The sequence below is a fragment of the Rhipicephalus microplus genome, chromosome 7 (assembly GCF_043290135.1).
Source record: "Rhipicephalus microplus isolate Deutch F79 chromosome 7, USDA_Rmic, whole genome shotgun sequence".
In the NCBI taxonomy this organism is placed as follows: Eukaryota; Metazoa; Arthropoda; class Arachnida; order Ixodida; family Ixodidae; genus Rhipicephalus; species Rhipicephalus microplus.
This window is the reverse complement of record NC_134706.1, coordinates 8,248,854-8,271,352: the sequence shown is the minus strand read 5'-3', so window position 1 is coordinate 8,271,352 and position 22,499 is coordinate 8,248,854. Positions and strand designations below refer to the sequence as shown.

The 22,499-nt window shown below is 45.5% G+C and overlaps 1 protein-coding gene across 1 annotated transcript; it reads right to left on the bottom strand.

Annotated features, from left to right (window-relative positions):
- Positions 1 to 5,169: 5,169 nt before the first annotated feature.
- Positions 5,170 to 21,557, bottom strand: LOC119179814 (uncharacterized). Its single transcript, XM_037430934.2, has 5 exons — positions 21,432 to 21,557; positions 21,174 to 21,255; positions 18,177 to 18,427; positions 15,417 to 15,675; positions 5,170 to 10,081 (listed from the first exon to the last, which is right to left on the bottom strand). The coding sequence occupies exons 2-5, from the start codon at positions 21,205 to 21,207 to the stop codon at positions 9,696 to 9,698; spliced, it is 930 nt and encodes a 309-aa protein (XP_037286831.1). The 5' UTR covers positions 21,208 to 21,255; positions 21,432 to 21,557; the 3' UTR covers positions 5,170 to 9,695.
- Positions 21,558 to 22,499: the final 942 nt, after the last annotated feature.

Sequence of the window (22,499 nt, the reverse complement as noted above, 5' to 3'; positions counted from 1 at the left end):
ACGCTAAAAACAAAAAAAATTATCGTTATAAAAATTACACGGGACCTAGTAGCACACACTCAAAGCTGTCTAAACAATGAAGCGCTATCCGGATGTTCGCGACCGAGATCGTTACGCCTCATTGTGTGGCATAGGACACTCATATACGTTAATATCCGCTCTACAGTCGCTCATTTGTCGATTCCCGCTGTTCCGTTTTCTAGCAGCGGAAAACGGAACAGGCACACGTGTGCCTATAGGCTTGTGAAATATGAACCGAAAGCTCCTCACGTGTCTTGCGCAGGTTGCATGAATATATACACACAGAAGCGAGGTGCCGCCACCGCAATGACCGACGCGCCGCTGGGCGGCCATGGAGGGCGAGGCTTAGCTACAACCCTTCAATGACCAGTATGAGGCGAAGAGAAAGAGTTTGCCAGGAAGGTAATCTATAATTGTCCGTAGCTATTTTAAAACCAGGTGGCTCATTTAAGTTATCCTTCCGATGCTCTTGCTACATCGTAACGCCCGACACATATATATTTTTTTCAGAGAAGCATCCGTTATCAAGGATCCGTTATCCCCGAGATGGCTGAAGATATCGCACCGTTTTGAGAATAACCCATTATCGCGTCTTTCCGAGCATATGCACCACCCTCTTCGGAAGTATGGCGCAGAGAACACACTCACCTGATCAAATTGCAGATGAGCTATCGAAGGAGAGCTATCGAAGAACCAGCGCGATTCACGTCGGAATGCAGAGCTCAGCCTCGAGATGGGTGATAATGATGATGACGCTGCAGGTAGTGAATGCTTTTTGATTGGTCAAAATCCATCATATAAGTACGCCAGTTTCATTCGTGCACCATCAACAAATATAAACACGTTTGATTTATAAGTGGGGTTTAACGTCCCAAAACCACCATATGATTATGAGAGACGCCGTCGTGGAGGGCGCCGGAAATTTCGACCACCAGGGGTTCTTTAACGTGCACCCAAATCTGAGCACACGGGCCTACAACATTTCTGCCTCCAACGTAAATGCAGCCGTCCCAGTCGGGATTCGATCCCGCGACCTGCGGGTCAGCAGCCGAGTACCTTAGCCACTAGACCACCGTGGCGGGCATATAAACACGTTTCCCGAGTAGGCTATTTTCGTGATCATCAGGTAAGTGTACAATTCGTGCTTAAATTAACATTCTGCTAAGTGTAAAAAAAATATGCACACGCATTTGAATTCAGATCAGCTTGAGGTCACGATGGCCTACAGAACTTGCTGGAAGCTTCATGAAAGAAAACACAAGACAAAATCCGAATGCTGAAAGAATATAGCTTCTTTTTTTTATGCACGCATACACAGATGTACTAGAGGAGAAAGACGCATGAATGAGTGCTGTTAGAATTTGTTGTTTTTTTTTTTTGCTAAATCCCAGAGGGGTGTGAGCCATACATGGAGGCTATCATTATCATTATGATCAAATCACGTTTCATTGATTTTCAGAAACATTTGAACTTGAGTACACTCACTAAAGAAATCAGGAACATTAAGCAAGAAAAGTCACAGCTTTGCCGCAAAGGCGAAGCAATGAACGCGATAGCTACGAACTGGAAGGTCACGCGAAGAGTGGCAAGCAGATCGAAATGTGCCCCACGTTTCTCACGCACAAATGACGCACTAAACGCAATCACATGTACAGACGAACGCGAATAACTTAAGACAAACGGTACAAAACCTGTAAAACGTGCATAACCACTGAATACCTAGCTGTGTCTCAAGAAGCTTTCTTAGTGGCTATGTATACTTGTGCACATGTTGTCAAGTGCAATTCGCGACTGTGGCAGGGATGAATGCACAACATCAGTTTCACCGAAAAGGTGAAGCAATGAATGCGATAGCGACAAATTGCAACGTTATACGAAGTGAGGCTGGTAGTCAACTCATTCAGATCCGATCTCACGTACCTCTACAAAACGCTGGTGTAAGAGAACCCGGCCGCTTCTGGTAAACTGCTGGCACCGTTTTTTGCGTGTGTGTGTGTGTGTGTGTGTGTTGAGACGCAGCCCGTAGAAGCTCCCGCCTGTTGTGGGAGATTCAAGGTGCGCGCTGATCGTTGCCGCGATAGCGCGGCAACCATAAGCGCCCTCTTGTTCACTCACGAGATAAGCACGCGCGCGAACGACCGCGGCCAGACAGGCAACGTGTGTATATATATATAAGGAAAAGAGGTGTATACCTAAGGACTCGTTTTCCTGGCTTGCCGGAACGTAAGCGGGAGCTACGGTGTCGAAGCAAGGTATATTTGGCTGTATTTTTACAACATTCCAAGCACTCCCTCCTCTTATTCTGAGAAAGGAACTTGTGGAGGACCAGGGCAGTGAAGCACTGTTGAACCTTCGTGCGTTGCTTGATGAGCCACTCGACAAAAAACAATGGTGCACTTTAACCCTTAAACGCACATGTGCAAAGAGACAGCTCGCGAACTCTAAGAAGTGATCAGAGAGAAGAGAGAGAGGTCTTTTGTATGGACATCCGACCCGCGCAAGCCAAAAATTCAGTGTTGAAATGGCAGTATAGTGCCTAGAATAATGGCAGCCAGCAACTCTCTAGGGCCCAGTCAGTCACTTTAAGAATGCTGCAAACGGGTACTTACCCGTCGCCTTTAGTGTACAGCAAGTTTATCGACAGCATAAAGCCGCAATGCCCTCATTGCGAAGAGAGACGTTGCACGTTACCCCACATGCTCTGGCAATGCGCGGCGCTGCGCGATGGCGAGCCTCTCAGCACAGAAGCTGCCTGGAGGACGGCAATTACCAGCTCGGACCGAGAGGTCCATATCCGGGCTGTCCAGAGGGCCCGCACTTTGGCGGAGGAGCTCGCTCTTCCTGTCCCCACGTGGGTGCGGCCCGCAGCCGACCCTCCCTCTTGAGGGGAATCGGCTCCTCAGGACAATTTGTAAATAAAGTTCATTGACTGACTGACTGAGCCAGCATCTCTGTCACGCTTTGTAGTCGCAGTGATCCTTTTTCTGGTGGCCGCGTCTGTTCAGGGTTCGATGACAAAGCACGGAGAAGAAAAATGAAACAAATTAGTAAACTCAGTTTCAATCCTACACCACGATCGCTTCTAACGTTACATTTATCCAATGATAGGCGGCAACCTTCTGGCGTCATTTCCGCCCGCAAAGTTTTGGCGAGCGCCACCACGTGGTAATGAGGTCGGCAGCGATATAGTGACTTTATTGCTCGATTAAAATACTAAATCATTTGATAGCGGAGCTTAGACCTGAAAAAGAGTCACTTTCACCGCGAGGGTATGAATGGGATAGCAACAACTTGGAATGTGACGCTGAGAACTACAATCAGATCGAAACGTGCAGCGCGCTGCTCAGGCACAAAGAACGTACGGAAACAACGCGCACGCGACGAGAGCCAACTAACAACATTTACAGCTCGACACTTAACGCGTTGTTTAAACAAAAACGACGCACGAAACGTGATCACAGGTACAGATACGAGTGCGAACAAGTGTCCCAGTTGTTACTTCGCTGTGTTTGAAAAGTGCGCTCTTTTCCCAAACGCAACCTGTCCAGCGAGTGAAGTTATCTTTGTGCGCCCTGCATCTAAACGCTATCGTTCCGGTGAAAGGCGAACGCGCGCGATTCTCCCCAACCACCGGACAAGTGCGCGGATAAGGGCCCTTCCCTCCGAAGAGCAAAGCACGCGTGGGAGATAAGAGCGTATCGCGACGAGCTATAGGCATCAACCTTTACGCCGAGCTAAAGCCACGCGCTATCTCGCTGATAATGCTGAAAACACGCTATTTCCCCCGAGATAGGCACCGCCAGTGCTAAAAGGTACATATAAAAACTTGCCGTTCGAACGTTGCACTAAGCCACAAAGGAGCAATTCCTTCGTGGCTCAGTGGCTAACGCCGCGCGCTCGCGACCAGAATGTGGGACGTTCAATTCCGCGTGCCGAAGTATTTTAAATGCGAATGCATTTTTTAGTCGGGGCATGTCGGGCGTCCGTCGGTGTCCGCGTGCCGGCAGCTGTTATCTCTCCGCTCTTTTTCTCTCTCCTACAGCAACATCTGCGGGCGCGCGCGCTCATCCTCGCCCCTAGCAACTGGAGCAGGTGGTGCCGGCGGAGTAGAGGTGAGTATAGTTACTGTACATGCTACCTAAAGGCAGCATATAAAGGTAGCATATACAGTAACTATAGCGGTGAGTGGAGAGGAGCACACTCTGGCGTGTGAGGGCGCTCGCATCGCCAGAGCTCAGCGGAGTCCCGAGTGTGTGGAGAGGGTAGGTGCAGTACTTCACCGCTCCTTCTGTCGCCGTCACTCTCTTCTCGATGCGCCCCACTCTCCCGTCCGCGCGCTCGTTTGCGCCTCACTCTCGACCATTCGCTGGCTGATGTGAAAATAAATGGTTTCTATACAAATCCTCGTCTCGTTATAATTTATTCCATTAAAATGACTACGCTGCGTACTCCGGCGCAAGAAATGCATTCACATTTCCTCACGATTCCTTTTGGGAAGGTGGGGACAATTTTTTCTTGATTATTTTTAGTATCGACAATTTCAACATAGGTTCAGTAGTAATGTATGAAAAATTTTCAGCAAGTTGCACTTTCAGATTTTCCGCCGAAAATTCCAGCAGTGACCGCCTGGTCTCAAATATTTTTTTTCGTGTTTTGGTGATATTCGCTCAACGAAATTCCTTGAAAGTTCGTATGTGAAGTCTCTCGATCCCGCAGAAAAATATGTACTTCCTTTTGATCGATTAACAACCACCTAGGCACTAGTAAACACTGTCATAACCTGTGACGTCATGGCAACGTGGCAAGCACAGGGATTTTCATATTGCAAAAGAGTAATTTACCAACATGACAGAAATTTCTTCCTCTTTAAATCCTTCTAATTATCTGTGGTGATGAACTTAACGACACTAGAATTTTCATAGCATAATCTATAACTCCATCCCAATCTTGTTTTGGTGGCCAACATTTGTTTTGATAAAGGGATTTAAAAGCACAAGCAATAATCCAGTGCATCTCCTGCTCCATGTAATTAATGCGTTGCTCCACTCTTTGCAGCAAATTTGCCTGGCATCTGAAAAATTTGTTTGGTGAAGTTGAAAACCTGTAGCAGGCACCCTTGGCATATACAGTCAAGTCAACATGAACAAGTTCTCCTAGTTAAAATTTTATTCTAGAGCAGAATGAAATATAAATCAACACAGAAGAAAAGAAAGTCACATCTCTGCATGACATCTGCACAAGGATCCATACAACGCAGCAACTGGAACGACGCATCACGAAACAAAACAATTCAGTGAAGCTACCATGCACATTCAATTACTCAAACTTGTTCCACAACAGCAAAGGTAAAACACTCTTTGAGCATCATGAGTGCTCCGAGCAAAAAATAGTGGGAGCATACGTACAATAAAAAAAAAATGCAATTGAGTACACTGAGAACAACATATCGCAAAGGCATGGAGAGACCACTCTGAACAGAAAAATCCCAGTGACAAGCATGAAAGCAAGCTTTCAACATTCAAGCTTGGGCAGGGGCAGTTGACAGTTTGTTCAAAACTACAGTGGTGAGCACAAGCCACAGCAGGCTTGATACATCGACAATAAAAAAAAGGTTTGAAGGGGCCCTGAAACGGTCTGAAGATTTGTTTTTTACAAACACATTGGGCCGGTAGACTGAGCAAGTCAAGTCTGTAATTCACCAAGGGTGATTCACAAACTGATTAAAGCTTTCTGCATAAACTGTGCAATTTATCGCAATGCTTTAAAGTTGTGAATCGCTGAAGATCACTGTGGCTGAGCCCAAGATGCTTTCAACCGCCCATTCACAGAGAGACATCCCTTGGTAGCACGACTCTCCCAGGCTGGAATGCACATGCGCATGAGATCGGCTGGTAAGATGGGGCATGCCACTAAATTTGTGGCGCAAATTATTTGATGATGCTCAAGCCTAAATGCTAAAAAAAGCTTTTAAAAACGTTTCAGGGTCCCTATATACAATTATACAAGAAGCAAGGAGCTAATCTCACCGGGTAGGAGACTGGTGCCAACACCTTCAAAGATCAAATCGCAGCAGTGTTAGTAATTTGACATAGGGTTTTATGCCCCAAAACCACTATATGATTATGAGAAACACCGTAGTGGAGGGCTCTAAAAATTTGACCATCTGGTGTTTAACGTGCACTCACATCGCACACCACAAAGCATTAATAGAGGGACACTAAAGCAAAACTGAGTTAATATTGACAGAAATTATTCTGTTCCAACTCTAATATTTCACCATCATAGGTTATTTATTGGGACAGAAAAAGCGGTTCAAAATATTATGTTAGAATTTGACACCAAACCTTCAGCGTATAAAGATTACGTCAGGAATTTGGAAGTCTTCTTGCATACTTTTGGCTACATTAATTTGATTAAATTTCTTAATACTTACCACTTTCAGACTTTTGGTGCCTTAGAACACAACGTAAATCACTTTTACAAACAAAACGATTACATAGGCCCTAGCATAAGTCATCGAAATCTATGGCACAGTGGTAAGCTCGTGCAGAAACATCAGTGCAGCATCACTATTTGTATTTTCATTTTGAGAGTTTCCCAAGTGAGCATCCTCTCACGGCAAGAGTGGTGTTTTCGCTATTGTGAAATGGTAGCTTACTAATAGAGAAAAAGTTGCTCTTCACTTTAGTGTCCCTGTAACACTTCTGAATACCTGAACCCTGACAGCTTATTACAAAGATGGCAACACCGGCTCGTCCCTCATCCTTCAGTAAAAAGAATGCACCTCTAACACTCCTGCCTTCGTTTTTGGTTTTTGCTCATCAAAGAAACAAGGTATGCACCACAAATATGATAATCTCGTAGCAGCTTCTTAACAGTCTAAATGATAACATGTGAAGTTTTACGCCCCAAAGCGACGATACGATTATGCGAGATGACGTAGCAGAGGGCTCGGGAAATTTTGACGATCTGGTGCTCTTTAACGTGTACCGACATCGCACAGCAAACAGGTCGCTACCATTTCGCCTCCACCGAAATGCGACCACCACAGCCAGGATCGAGCCCTTAACAGTCGAAACCAACAAGTCTAGGTTTGCAAAAGGCTTTTCTCATGGAAGGTGCCTCTTTTCTTTCTATTAACAAACACCGAGGAACTTTCCTAATGAGTGTTTCAGTAAAGCAAACACATGCAACGTGCCCATTCAGGTGCATCACTTTTCATTGAATCTAGTACACCTATTGTGGCCTACCCCATATTCGCTAGTACTACACGTGAGACGTCCTGCTGCATTTGTTACAGAGGGCCAAGAACGAAATTCAAGACTTGTACAAGTTTCTGAGGCACTGCAATTACTTGCAGACAAAAAATGCCGACACTGAGCAATACCATATATTGCAAGTTCACACTAATCATAAACCATCACCTATCTGACGTTCGTCAGCTGTTTCACTCCCCAAGCAGCAATGAAAAAGCTTGAACGTGGTGGTACAGTTTTCAGGGGCAGTACTGACCGGCAACAGTGTCAGGAGCGGTCTGCATTGACTGTCCTATCAGTTACGTCTTTCTCAGAGTGGTACCCAAGCAATGGTTGCATTGTGAGTGACGTCGTCCATCTTGTTGCAGCTGTGGCGCCGAGCACGCGTGCACCGGTTTCTCCTGAAACCTGCCACATGGGTATGCCACGGACAACTCTGGAAGATTGATTGATATGTGGGGTTTAACATCCCAAAACCACCATATGATTATGAGAGACGCCGTAGTGGAGGGCTCCGGAAATTTCGACCACCAGGGGTTCGTTAACGTGCACCCAAATCTGAACACGCGGGCCTACAACATTTCAGCCTCCATCGGAAATGCAGCCGCTGCAGCGACAACTCTAGAACAGCGCGGACAGTGGAAACGTAAGAGAGCTCGCATTCGCCAAATTGATAGTGCAGTCCTGGCACAAAAACAGGCCAGGGAGGTCGAGTGCCAGCGCCAACTGCAAACCGATGATAGGGCAGCCTTCGAAGCCGCACTAAATCTAGAACAAGAATGCAAGCACGGAGGTTGGCGGATCCTGCAAGCCACGCCGCCGAGTTATTTCGCGATGTCGAACGCTCGTAACAACACCGCGCTGAACAATTAATCATGGTTCTTAAAGATAAAAAAAAAAGGCGCCTAATTTCTTTCTGCCTATAAGAGACACGGCGCAGTGCATATGCCGAACAAGTGACATTACAGGGTCAACGTAATGGTTGCAGGATTATGATCGCCGGGGCAAATGCCCGCTTTCGACAGGGGTTTCTCTAGCGGCACTTTGGCTGCGACTGCAGCGTTTGTGACCACTTGTGATTCGAGAACAACCACTGTGATTATTGCATTGCACATCTCCATGACCGTGATCATGCGAGGCAAAATGTGCAGCATGCGAAATAAACACTGCAATAAATCCAGACCAAGAGTGTGTCTAACTTCACTAAAAAGCACAAACATATAACCAATAATTGTGAAAGACTTTAGTGTCACGTCGGGTTGAATCCATTGCTGAACACCGGGACCGCATGTTCCAAGGTTGACCATTAGTGCCGAGTGCTGGAGCGGTGATTTTTTATTTGCAACAGTGTGTCTTGCATTTTGCACAAAAAATAACCAAGTGGTGTTCTGTGTTTAGATAAATTAGAAATATTTCCTAAGCCAAAAGCCCAAATGCATCCAAAGTTACTCTCAGTCGAAGTTTGGAGTTATGAGGCTGCCAAACAAGAGCTAATGATTGCTTAATATGTGGAGTTTAACGTTTCAAAACTAATATATGATTATGAGAAACGCCATAGTGGAGGGCTCCGAAAATTTTGACCACCTGGGGTTCTTTAACGTGCACCCAAATCTGAGCAAACGGGCCTACAGCATTTTCGCCTCTACTGAAAATGCAGCTGCCGCAGCCGCGGTACGCTCCCACAACCTTCGGGTCAGGAGTTGAGTACCGTAGCCAATAGACCAACCCGGCGACAGGTTTGCCACTGGTGGCTGCTTTTCATCAAATTTGCCAAATCGAAGGGCCCATGGTGACATAAAATTGTAGGGGCTGCTTCACCTTGTATATGCTACCACTGAAACCATCTTAAACTTGTCTGATGAGATGCTAGCGTTCAGGAACGCTGCTGGTGCATGCATGCCCTTTATCAATGGTCAAATGGTGAAGTGGGTGAAAGGGCTCCAAGCCGACTAAAGCCCTCCCTTGGTGAAGTGAGTGATGCGACTGGCATTAAAAAACGTCAGTATAATTGAAGGGTTATGGATGGCACTGTACTGCACTGGGATATACATAATTAGCAATTTGTATAACTTGACATGCCACAGACATGAAGAGTGGCAACATTTTCGACGACATTTGAAGAGAAATGACGATTCTTGGCTTGTCGTTTGGCAAATTTCATTGAAAAGTCAGTAGAATCCCTGCCCGGCAGGGCAGCCAAACAGGAGCAACAAATATGTATTGTCAGAGGAGTCTGCTAAGTCACAAACGATAAGTGGTAACAGAAAAACCAAACAGAAAAAATAGACTGAACTCTGTTAACTGTCACTTAGCAAACAAACACGTACAACTGAAAAAGTTTGATGAAACCAACACTTCAAATCTACTGAGCACAAACTGCAAGAAGCTTTCTAAGTTAACTAGAAAGTACTGCAATGCTCAGGCATTAAAATCAACAAAGATCTCGAGTGACTCGCGTGATCCTTCGGAGTGTGGACTCCAGCTACGGTCGGAGTCACTTTCGATTTCGTCCAGAAGTCGCGCTGTTCGCGTACCGAACAGAACACCTGGATACAAGCTGCTGCCACTAACAAAGCTGTCGCGCGTAGTGCGGCCTGTCCGCAGCGCCACTGCTGATCGGTGGCCACGCTGGCCAGACGCTGCCATTGTCTCAGCGCAGCGCAGCCGCGTTCCAAGGTCACCAAGGCTGTTTTGCAGGCCTTCCACCGAGTCACCCAATCGGCGTAATGTGTCGCGAAGCCTGTTCAGAGCATGTGTAGTTTCCTCAGCCTTCTGTTTCCAGTCATCACGCTCCGACGTGGCATCTGAAAAAATAGGTAGACACAGACAGAGCCTTTGGTTGACGTTATCATAGAAAATTTTTATCAACAGATTCGATAGACAGCTCCAATATATTGTGTGTATATTGTCACGTGCGTCGTCGTCACTAGAAGCCACAGAAGACGAGGGTGCGGCAGACAAGGTTTATTAGTAAGGAGGCGTACTTGTGCCTCACGCTTAGGACACAAAAGGAAAACTAACAGGATCGGAGCGGCGTGCCTATGCACAGTTGCCGTTCCACCAAAAGAACAACCCACAGCTTATGCGCTGCCAGTTATTTAAGCGCTGAAAAGACAACACAGAACATGCGCACATCTATCATCAGATACTGCACTGTCTGATACGATGGGCCCATCGGAAGTTAATCGCAGTCCGCTCTAGCCTATCTAAATGACGCGACGGCTGTCGCTCTATAGTGGCAGCTGCGCAGAACGGCATGGCACGTGGCAATATAAATAATAAGAACCTTGTTCATACATTTCGAAAAAAAAAAAAACACTAGAAATAAACACAATCCAAATCATACAAACCGAATCAGCTCAATTAAATTTTTGTGATTGCGAACGTAGGAGCCAAGAAATCACACTAAGCGAGAGTGTACCAACAAGGTTCTACTTTATGCATGCATGCATGCATGTATGTATGTATGTATGTATGTATGTATGCATGTATGTATGTGTGTGTGTGTATGTATGTGTGTGTGTATGTATATACCGTATTTACTCGATTCTACCCCGCCCTCGATTGTAACGCGCACTCGGTTTCCACGACGAAAAAAAAAAAGTAAGACATCAATTGCAACGCGCACCCATTTTTCTCGTTGGCCCACACGATCACACCACTCGGGAAAAAGACTCCTTTCGGGAGCATCTTCCGTTTAAATATGAGGTACGGGGGAAGCTTGTGCCTATCTGACGTGCAACAAAGCATTGCCGTCACTCTAGTTTTACCGTGGCCCGATGTCAGCACGCGAACTTGCTTCGCCCCCTTCTTCTCGACGATTGTGGTGCCAGGCATGTCGAAGTAAAGAGGCGTCTGATCGGCATTCCCGATTTGCCCAAGCAGGTAGCCGTTGTTGTGCTGCAAGTTTAGGACGAACCTCTGAAAACTGTGAAGCTTTTCATCGTACTCCTTCGGAAACTTTTCGCATATGCCCGTTCCCCTTCGGAGGGAAAAGCCTTTCCTCTTCATAAAGTTAGTTGGCCTGCACCTGCTCGCTTTAAACTGGCTCCGCATTAGCCATTTTTCTAAAGCTAACTGCATAGCCTGCACTTGGAGCAGTTCTGTCGTCACGGGCCGCTGTGCCGCTCACTGCTCACATACTCGCCGAGCAGCTGGAAACCGACCCTGCTGTGATCCAATGAAACCTTTGCGTGAATCTTTGCTGTCGACAATATTCTGCTTTTGTCTCCGCCAGTCCCGCACGCACGTTTCGGGAACTCCGAACGACCGCGATGCAGCCCGATTTACGTTCGTTTCGGCACACGCGATGACTTTTCTTTTAAAAGCGGCATCGTGGTGCACTCGTCGAGTTTTTGGAGTCGGCCCTTCCATGCCGTCGATGCTAATGCACACCAAGATGACGAACTCCTCAGCACACGTACGAAGTGCTGCACATGGGAAACACATAGGCAGAAATGGCCGACGCGCCATGCCGACGCACGTAGGGGGCGGCCATTTTGAAATGCCGATGGCAATAGAATGACCGTATTCATTTTTTTTTTTTTTCGTACTCGATTCTAACGTGCAAGTAATTTATGAACTCGCTTAGCCAGAAAAAAGGTGCGCGTTAGATTTGAGTAATTACGGTATGTGTGCGTGTGTGTGTGTGCGCGTGCGTGTGTACCATATATACTCGCATAATGATCGCACTTTTTTTTTCAAAAAAATTGTCTCCAACTTTGGGATGCGATCATTACGCGGGGAAATTTTCCGTAAAAAAAAATACTCCGAGCACCAAATAAAGTTGTTTGTCCTGTCCTGTCCGAGCACTGAAAGCACAAAAAAGTCGCTAATCAGAATTCTTACGATAACTCTCATGAACATAACCAAAGATAAAAGTAAATTAGGGCTTACCTTTGTAATAAAATGCACGCATTACGCAAGAGCTACATGCATAGCACACTGCCCTTTTATTTTTTACCTCTCTGACCCCCTGACGTTCACTCAGACTCCGAAGCGTCCGTGCGCCACTCCTTCAGCTCGGTAATGTCAACAGGATGGCCTCAAAAGCTATCCAGCACAAGAAGTGAAGGAAGCAGAACTGCTCGTGCTCTTCGCCCCCAAACCGTCTTGATCCAATCGACCATGAGGTCTGCTGTCATCCACCCTTTCACTTGAGCACGGATGTGGATGCCACGGGGAAAGTTTCCTTCGGAATTGTTTTCCGTTTCAGAATAACATACGGCGTCAGCTTGCACCCGTCTGTTGTCACTGCGAGCATCACGGTGCATCGCTGCTTCTCCACACCACACGTTTTCAGGAGAGCGCTTCGAGCACCTTTCTCGTTCACAGTAGTGCTTCGAGGCATGTCGAACGTCAACGGCGTTTGGTCGGCATTGCCTATCTGTGACAGCAGGAAGCCGTTTTTCTAGCGTATCCTCGTGACGAACCTGTGGAAATCGATCACCTTGTCTTCGTATGTGGATGGAAGTCGCTGGCACAACGACGTCCGCCGCCTCAGCGACAGTCCATTCCGCCGTATGAAGCGTGTCGTCCAGCCGGAACTGGCGCGGAAGTCCTTTGTGGCTATTCCCAGCCGCCTGGAAACTGTGCGCGCCTGCGTCCGTATCATGTCTAACGACACTGCACAACCGTCCTTGCACATGTTCTTCACGTATTTGAGGACTGCATTTTCAATATTCGGGAACTTGCCAGATTTGGGTCCGCGGAAAGCTCGTCGCGTGCTGTTAGTAACCATGAGCTTGTTGCGCTGTTTTTCTAATATCGGATCTGGATTTCGTCGACGCCGAAATGTCTGCCGGCAGCGCGGTTGCCGTGCTCTAACGCGTAGTCAAGCGCCTTCAGCTTGAACACAGCAGTGAAGCTTGCATACCGCCCCATGGCGAAACGGCTCTTCAACAGAGGATCACAGAACACCTACAAAGACGATCACAAAGCACACACATACACACACAAAAAAAAACGTGGTCTAAGAAAAAAAAAACCATTGCTGCGGGATGAACACAGGTCGACCAACAGGCGACCGCCGCGGTAACAGTGCGGGATGTCAAAACAAACATGGCGGCTAACAGAGCGAAGCGACCGCATTTTTTTTTTCTTCTTTTCGTCAGTTATGAAGGTTCCGAGTACGTCACGCGCGTCAGAACAGTTTCTTCAATTTAAATAAAGAATGCTTTCATTTAAATCAGCAAATTTACAGCATTAGCGTAGTGATGCCTGCTTTCAGATCACAGAAACAATGATAGGCACGTTCAGCTGCCACAGACATAAAAACACATGGCGGGCATTCAGTGAAAACTGCTGCTTTTGCCCTTACTGCAATCCTAAATGGCATGTTTCCGCCAACGGCGAGCAAAAATTAAGAATATGTTTGGTGCGTGCAGTTGGCGAGTTTCATTCGACAGATAATAAAGGCGATGATCATCGGCTAGACTTGGCACACGACATATCGATGCGGCAAGTTCGGGGTGCGATCATTACGCGGGGGAAAAAAAAAATCTCATTTAGACAACAAAAATTAGGGGTGCGATCATTACGCGAGTGCGATCATCATGCGAGTATATACGGTATGTATGTATGTATGTATGTATGTATGTATGTATGTATGTATGTATGTATGTATGTATGTATGTATGTATGAAGTCCCTAAACTGTGATATGATTTATATATATGAATGCTTGACAACAGGAATCTTGATCTAGAAGCACTTGACAGCAATAATAGAGAGCTTAGCTTTTTCAATGCACTACATATTCTATGACATCGTACATGTTGAAATATCCCTCAAGTTTAGAACTCACATGTGACATCAGCAACCCATGGCATAGAAAAGCATGAAAAACAACACATGGAAGCTTCAGAGCTAGACACCTTTTTGGGAACAGTTCAATCAAGTTATCCTACAACAAGGGTGGGCTCACTGACTGGTTCATTTATTCACATTGCATCTTGACCAGCAACCACAAGCTGCTACTGCGAAGCCGTGGACATTCTGAAACAACGATTTGCCCAGACTGATGCAATCAGTCAGGCTCGTATGCAGCTATTCAACGACATGCAACCAGCTCAATCCTCCCAAGACCTTCGAGGACTTCGATGCCTGTACTACACAGTGCAATTACAGAGACATGCCCTCAAGACTCTCCCGGTATCGGATGATGACTACTATGCAATGTTCTGTCTCATCTTCGTGATGTTGCTTCCTCATGACATAGCCCTTCACTTCAACAACAAAATCGCACACCGAAGGAAGCACAGGCCAATAAGGACAGCACAGCCAGCACCAGAAGGCCAAGATCTTCACAGTGATGGTGACATACACATCACAAATACGAAATTCAACCACAAAAAGTTTGACTTGTCTAAAAAAACCGGTTGTTCATACAAACGCCTGTTTTTTCTGTGATTCGACTTCCCATTATACAGAGCATTGCGATTGTCCCGATTTCTCTCCAACAAAATAAAAAAAATGACTCTTAAGTGCCGGTGACTGCTTTCACTTCACATTGCAACACCACTTGGCAAAATATTGGGGGAAAAAAGTCAACTGTACAAAGCGAAAATGGCAGCAAGCGGAAACCCTCGTATAATGAAATTAACCGCCAATCCAGAGACGTTACAAAACTCGATACTACTCTGAATGATTAGAATCGACAATTCCAAACTAACAATTCTACATTCAATTCCTACGCTGACAGGCTGGCAGTTTCTCTCGTTTTGCCTTTGATTACTGCAACAGAACTCTGCTGAGACGGGCAATCGTTTGCACACTCACAAATGCTGGCAGCCTTGTCACTGCAAGCAGAGGTGCAACAGGCAAAAATAAGCGCGTGCCAAAAAACTTCGTTGAGAAGCATGTTGCATGCCAGTCCATTCAGTTGACCATTTATTCCCTACTTCCACTGTTTTGAAGAACGGCTTTTTTGTACTGTCAATTTCTTTCAAGACCTTTCGGTGAAACAACTAAGAAGTAATGATTGCCATGATTGTCATTATTTTATTACTATTTCCCATTTTATTTGCTGCTGGATACCTCTTGCTGAAGAAAGGAAATGGCATATTATGCAAGCTTGCACTTGCTTCCAAAAAATAATTTTAAAAAAAGGTGAGCTTAAGCAGCAGAAACCGGTACCTACCATCTAGCTTACGCTTCAGCTCCTCCACACAGCTGTGGGTCTTGAGACGGTCCCGAGTGAGCACAAGTCCACAGCCTTGCTCGCAAGTGACTTCACGAAGTGGGCACTGCCTTACGTGAGACTCCAGCTCGCGACGTGCACAACGGTGCTCGCATGCCTCGTGCGGACAGCCGACCTCGTGAAACTCGCACGAATTCACGTGGTTCGCAAAACTTTCTGCAGCTACACGGGCATCACATCCAGAATTTCGGCACTTTACCTGTTGGGCCCACGATAAAAAAAATAAAATAAGTGAGTAGAATAAATACTAAAAACATTGCTGTCTATGTATAAACATTTGCTGGTTTTAAAATGGCATTAAAAGGACATTTCAGTAAGATTTCTAGCTGGCAATAAAAAATGAAAGATTTACTTTATGAAATGCATGCTGCAAGCAATGAGAATAAATTATGTGCAAGCAAGTACTAAACACAGGACTACAGACAGAAAGCCCCTGAAAGAAATCCTACACAGAAAGAGCCCCGTGCAGCCATGTTCACGTCTGTGCGGAGTGCGTGAGCAGCCCGGTTTTGCTCTATGGGGCAACATCTTGCGACAGTTGCAGTTTCTGACATTGTCAGCGTGGCTACTAGGTCACGCATGCTTTTCACACATCCCGTCACAGCCCAGAACTGCCAGGAGGAGGTGCCCCACACAGCTCTTTACATGATGAAAGCTGCACATGATACAATCTTATACATGTTCTTAATGAAACGGAATGCAATGTCCCAAGAGAACGAGAGGTGAAAACTGCCAACAGGTGAAGGGAGAGCGCCCTGGTGGAATGTGTGATGTTTTGGCAGCCCGCTGCAGGACTGTACAAAAAATTCCAAACGGCTTTCAGCGAATTAAGGAATGTAGACTTATTATAGCTGAACACCAATATTCGGGGCCCTGTTTCTCAGAGCTCAAAAATGAAGAACACAATCACTTGCGCAATTTTATTTGTGTCACACGGCTCCCGACACCAAAACCGAAACTTTCAAGATGTTTCAGTGGTTGGTTGTAGTGGTTCACTGTCCCGTGCACGGAGGCTCTTCTGGCAAATTATTAATAGCGATTGTTGCCTTCAAGGTAGCCTAATTTGGTTTTGAAGTAGATGAGAGTGCTCGTTTGGGCTGGCAGCACCTTGCGAAGTCCCCACCAGCATGACATGGACGGATGCACCGCGCACCATTCCACAAGAAAAGAAAGTATTATTATGGATCTTGCAGAAGATTCGTAGGGTGCACACAAAACCACGAATGGCACCCATTAAGTTATTGTTCCTCCCCACCCACTCGCACTGCTGTTGGGCTTCTCTGAATGTGGTTTTCACTGCTTACGCCAGGAATGCCTCTCTTTTTCCTTAGAGAACACACTTTCACATCGTTCCATTCTTTCTTGTGCACGGGGAACCTATTTGAAAACTGCACGATCAACATCACCAATGCTTGAGTGCACGTCGTGTTAGGCACTCTCCCACTGTGGGGTGCTAGTTTGTTATAACTTTGGGTGGGCATTCTGAAGTGATGCTAAAATTGGTCACAATGAGCAATGCCAGCATTAATAAACTATATAAAAGAGCACTTACGATTCAATTTTGGAATGATCAGCCATAAGGCTACCAAGTAGAGTAAAAAAATGTCACGAAAGCTTCTAGTGCTCCCCTTTCCTGTTCGTTTTGTTTGTTTTTTGTTTTTTAAGTAAGCACTTACTGTTTGTGCAGTATGTACTGAACAGAGACAGCATTAATTTATTCACAATCTCAACTCAGTACAAACTAAACTCAATAACAACTTCATTCTGCCGAAAGTGCACACGAATTATGGCAAACAGAGGCTCATCTTGCAGCCATATCATTATAGAATACAATCTAAATTATTAAAAAGTCTAGAAAAACCTATAGATTTAGCCATAAAATGAGAAAATAATTCGTTATGCAACATTCATTCTTTTGTATTATCTTTTTTTCCCCCTCTCGAGCTGTTATTCTGTCTTCAAGCTGCCATTTGTACTTAGCTTAACTTACCGCTGATACAATGTTGACATTAATATCATCATTTGCTTGTATCTCTACATCATTATTTAAAATCTTGCGATCATACCACCTTTGTTACTGTTATTCCCAATCAAATATTTATGTTTATACTGTACAGGAGGTTCCTATTCTCTTCACACTACGGGCCTCCTTTAGTATATCCTAACAAATGAGTGTCCCACACTCGCCATAATGGCAACAGGCGGCGCTGACTGACTCTCCCATGCACATATAGCCTTACCAAGTGAACGAGGGGATACCCGCGGGGTAGCTCAGTTGGTAGAGCATTGGACGCGTTATTCGAAGGTCACAGGTTGATGATAGTTATAGCGCGAGAACAAAACGACCACACAGAGACAAGAAGGACACGAAAGACACGAGCGCTCGTGTCTTTCGTGTTCTTGTCTCTGTGTCGTCGTTTTGTTCTCGCGCTATAACTATCGTCATGCCATACCAACTAGCCCAAGCTGCCACACTTCTACGTCACAGGTTGAGTCACTGAGGTATCTCTTTGTCCACTTTTCTTTCTTCACAAATATATTACAATTACTTCCAATAATATCCCTCATACTTTATTTTCCTGGCATGATTGTTAATTCTCATTATATTGTGCCTAATAAAAAAAAAGAGCACTCAAATTTACACTTCATTTCTTATCCTGTAGTGTGTTGTGAAAAAATAAAGATCGACTGATTGCTAACCTTGAGACGGTTGACCATGTTCTGCACAAGAGGCAGGGTGGGCATGAAGGCAGAGACGGCCCGTTTGCGACACACGGGGCAGCTGTTGTTCTTGCGGACCCACTCGGAGATGCAGCGGCGGCAGAAGACGTGCCGGCAGTGGCACTCGACGGGCTCACTCAGCACAGAGTGGCAGATCACGCAGATCAGCTCCTCATCGGGCTTGGGGTCATAGTCTTCAAGTGTCAGCTCTGGGACGGTGCAGTGCACGGCTAGTGGACCGTATCCAGAATAGACATGTTAGCACTCTTAGACGACAGATATTGGTACAATAAACCTTGCTTCCTTGCCATATTTTCTATAACAGACCACGTTAAAGGGACACTAAGGAGAAATGATTAGTTGTTTTAGACTGATAAAATGCACTTTGCGAGAACTCTAACGTCCCAAGTTTCACTGTTATGAGTTCAATGTTAGCGGAGAAAATCAAAGTCGAAGTTTCATTTTTAAATTTCACGTCGTAATCTCTGCACATCATGCCAGAAATTCCACAACGCATTTTTCCTATTTTCGTGACATTGCTTCATGAAATTTTCTGAAACTTTATATGCTAGGCCTATGGCCCACCCACAGAATACAATGTACTTCAATTTTATCCATTAGAAGCTATGTAGGATCCAAAAGACGCCTTCAAAGTTCTATGACGTCACAATGTTTGGTGTGAGAATCTCAAGGTGGCCTCTCCACGCACAGTTTCTTTTTGCTCGTTTTCACGCTTAACAAATGTCATGTCACGATAAGAGTGGTGTTTCGGGGATTGTGAAATTGTACTTTACTAATACACAAAAATTGCTCTTTAAAGTCCCTTTAAAAAAGTATGCAGTTTGAAGCTCAAGCCAGATTTCGGGTTGTACATGTGGTGCTTCTTCCTTCTGCAAAGTGTTGAATGAATCAATCAAACCACAGAGCAATGACCAAAGCAAAATGCTTTTTGTGCGACTAAGGCAAAGAAACATGCATGCCCTTCGCAGCACATAGAAAAACAAAGCGAAGAATTTCTTTACATATATTAAAAACTATATATAACATAATATGCAAAATAACACATATTAAAAATAAGTCTGAGTAAGGTATGCCTGGTGTGCACAAACACAGCTGAACAGAGCTTTAGTATATTCCACTGACCCAAGTAATTGAGGTCTACTGCTTTGGCTGGGCAGGATATTGTGTACTTAGTTTGAAGAAGCTTGCTACAGATAAAGGACAAATCGGATTCGGGTGGACAAAGTACAATAATAGAACACAACACCCCCACCACGCTGAAAAATGGTCATAGAGACTTCAAGTGTGACGAGCAGCTCAACATCCCTCTGCAGTAATTTGTTTCAATCATTACTTGTCAAAGAAATGCTATTTCCACAGCTTGCAAGGCTCACTTGTACTAAATCTGTTAACTAAGGTACCCAACGCACTACTAACAAGAAGGTTCTTTTACAAGGCATATTGGTTTGGTCTGCATCAATAGTTTTTCCTCTACAAAAGTTACCGAAGTTACCAGTGACAAACTGTTTCTAGAAGACAAAATGGCCTAAGAATTCTGAGTTCAACAAGGGCAGCATTATGGGCTTGCTCCCATAGAGTTTCCTATAAATACACTAGAGGGAACTCCGGCGCTAGTGTCTATGGGAGCTACAACGCACAGCATTTCAGCTAACATGGGAATGATGGGTAGTACATAGATTTGTCTCATTTTTGTACTTCTGTCTCCGGTCAGCTTCGTGTGGCTTGAAGTTGCTTCGTCACGAAATGACAATCGGCAAATGTTCAACAGTTCCACCCCACTACTTTAAACTTTAGGCAAACCATTTCAAATCGGGCCACAAAGTTTATAACTGTCCATTCTTTCAATAGAAATAATGCCCAAACACAGCAATAAACGAAGCCCCAAGTGCGTTCGAGGCCCGCAAGTACGAAGACTAGGCAAATCTGTGTACTACCCGTCATTCCCACGGTCACTGGACGATCGCAATTTTAGGAAACTCTATGCTTGCTCCATCTTGACTGAGGCGACTCAAACACAAGGGAGCACTATGACTAAAAAGTTTTGCAAATAGCCTTGACTCAATTAGGTCTAGCTTAGAAGCTAACTTTTGTACTGTGCTTTCATAATACAATCCACGGGGCCTACACAATGCAACACCTTAGCAATATCCACTGAGTGCACTCAAACAACGTTTTTCTTTTTCTTTTTTTTCTTTTTGATAGCTTGCGCAGATCAGTGATGTACTTACAGTCCGTAATGCAGTTTAGTGGTACTTCAGTTATTGATATAACTGCACTTTCATCCTTGAAATGGGGGCTCTCATTTACAAAGTACGTCAGTCAGCGTACTTTGTAACAGTTACAAGGCGCAGTCAGCGTACTGACTGCGCCTTGTTATCAGGAATATAGACAACACAAATTGCCGAGTATGCTCAACGCTGGAAAAGTTCAAATATGCGCGCCTCGTTGTACGTCTTGACGTGCGCACGCTTTAATTTGCTTGGCAATGTTCACTAAACGACCGGGCACATGGGCAGAATGCGCGGAACCACAGCGCGAATCGTCGACTCAATGAGCCGTTTTTATTAAATGTGAGAGGTCGGCAGGCTGTGTGCCAAAGGCGTGCTATAAAATGATGCACACTTGCGGGGCCTCTGAATCGCGCTAAAGCGTGATTGAAGCAGCAAATCAGAGCAGGAAAAATAGATTTGCGTTGCCCGTCAGCACGCGGTCATCAGAAAAAAAAAAAGAAAAAAGGCCGACAAACGATCGGAGAATGCACCTAAGGGGCTTAAGTTTTCCCTCGCAAAAGTATTAATCAATATGCTTCTTAAAGTCATTTACGCCACCAGCGCGACCCCTCAATGCAGTCCGTATCCTACACGTGAAACTCTTTCGATCACGTTCGTTTCTTTGTCGATCTTGAGGCGCGCTCTTTGTCCAGGCTGTTCGAGGTAGTTCGAGAGGGCCGCTTACATGACGCAGAGGACGTCGACCTGCGGCGAGCCATGGTTCTTCGAAGTCGGCAGGTCCGGAAAAGCCCGCCGAACGAAGGTGCCTGGGTGGAAAGCGAGAGTTCTTCGAACACCGGGGCAAACGACCAGCGCGACCTTTGAACTACCACTGCGTCGTGCAGTACACAGCTGACCGCGCAAATCCACAATCGCTGCTGCGTTTCAGACAATGGCGTGCCTTTGCTTTGCGAACAAAATCGTACGGGCAAGCGCCACTTACCTGCAGCAGTCGCGAGGATACTCAACGAACAGACGGGACGCAGTGCGGCCGCTCGCACACCTTCGTTTCCCTCCACCTGTCTGCTCGCTCGGACGATTTTCAAAACTGAAAGTAGGAATGAGAGGGCACAGGGAGAGAGATCAGTGTGGCAAGAAAGATTGTAGAGGAAGGTAACATTTGCTTTATTGAATGAGCAGGTTACGTGCTGCCACCTGACAGAGACGTCATGTTTTCTTTTTGGAGGGAGTTTTGAATGCGATTTGTGCGGCCACTGTTAAAATGTAGCTATAGGAATTATACAGATCTATCTTAGTTGGGCGGTATTTTGCTTAGTTGTGCATTGCTTAACTATATAGATGTATCGCGACAGTGGCCGTGGATGTACAGTTGTTAGCAAGTTTAACATGAACGCTCTGCAACGTGTCCTGAAACTGTTTGATTGCAACTAGCGCCGCGTAGCTTTGCATTCTGTAGCCGAGATGTTAACCATGCATGCCGACATACCATCCGAGCATAGCGAAACGAAGTATTATCGCGGTCAAAGCGCACAGTGCTTCGCGACCGGCATCCCTGAAAGTAAAGTAGTCCAGACCGTTCGTGTTAAGCTTGCTTACGATGTGCATACGTTGAATTCGTTGGCAGAAGACCAGCAGGCGCGTATTTTGACAAGCTCGAAGTCAAACCAGGGGATAGCGAGGACGCACGGGACAAGATACACTGGCGGGACTTGGGGTTACCGACACGAGCGTTTATTTCGTAAGTGCAAATAAATACACTTATGGGGATACGGAAATAACAAAGAAAAAAAAGGGGGGGGGGGAGGCTTACCGCATGCGTCCCAACTAGTCCATGACAATGCAACAAACGCCTGCAGAGATCATTTTTTTTGTCATTTAGTACGACCGATGGTGCACTTACACATGATGGTCCAATAGAATGAATTGCAACTGCTTCGTAGATTTCCCCGGCGCGGCTATCACGATATCTGCGCAGGATGCGCGTCTGATCGGAATTACCGAATTGCTTCCAGTTTATTTGGATCGAAACATATTTCTATTACAGTCACAT

Coding starts and splice junctions, on each gene's coding strand:
- LOC119179814 (XM_037430934.2), bottom strand. CDS start 21,207: ATGGCTCGCCGCAGGTCGACGTCCTCTGCGTCAT. Junction 18,428..21,173: donor GTCGACGTCCTCTGCGTCAT/GTAAGCGGCCCT, acceptor ACGGTCCACTAG/CCGTGCACTGCACCGTCCCA. Junction 10,082..15,416: donor GCTGAAGCGTAAGCTAGATG/GTAGGTACCGGT, acceptor CTATTTTTTCAG/ATGCCACGTCGGAGCGTGAT.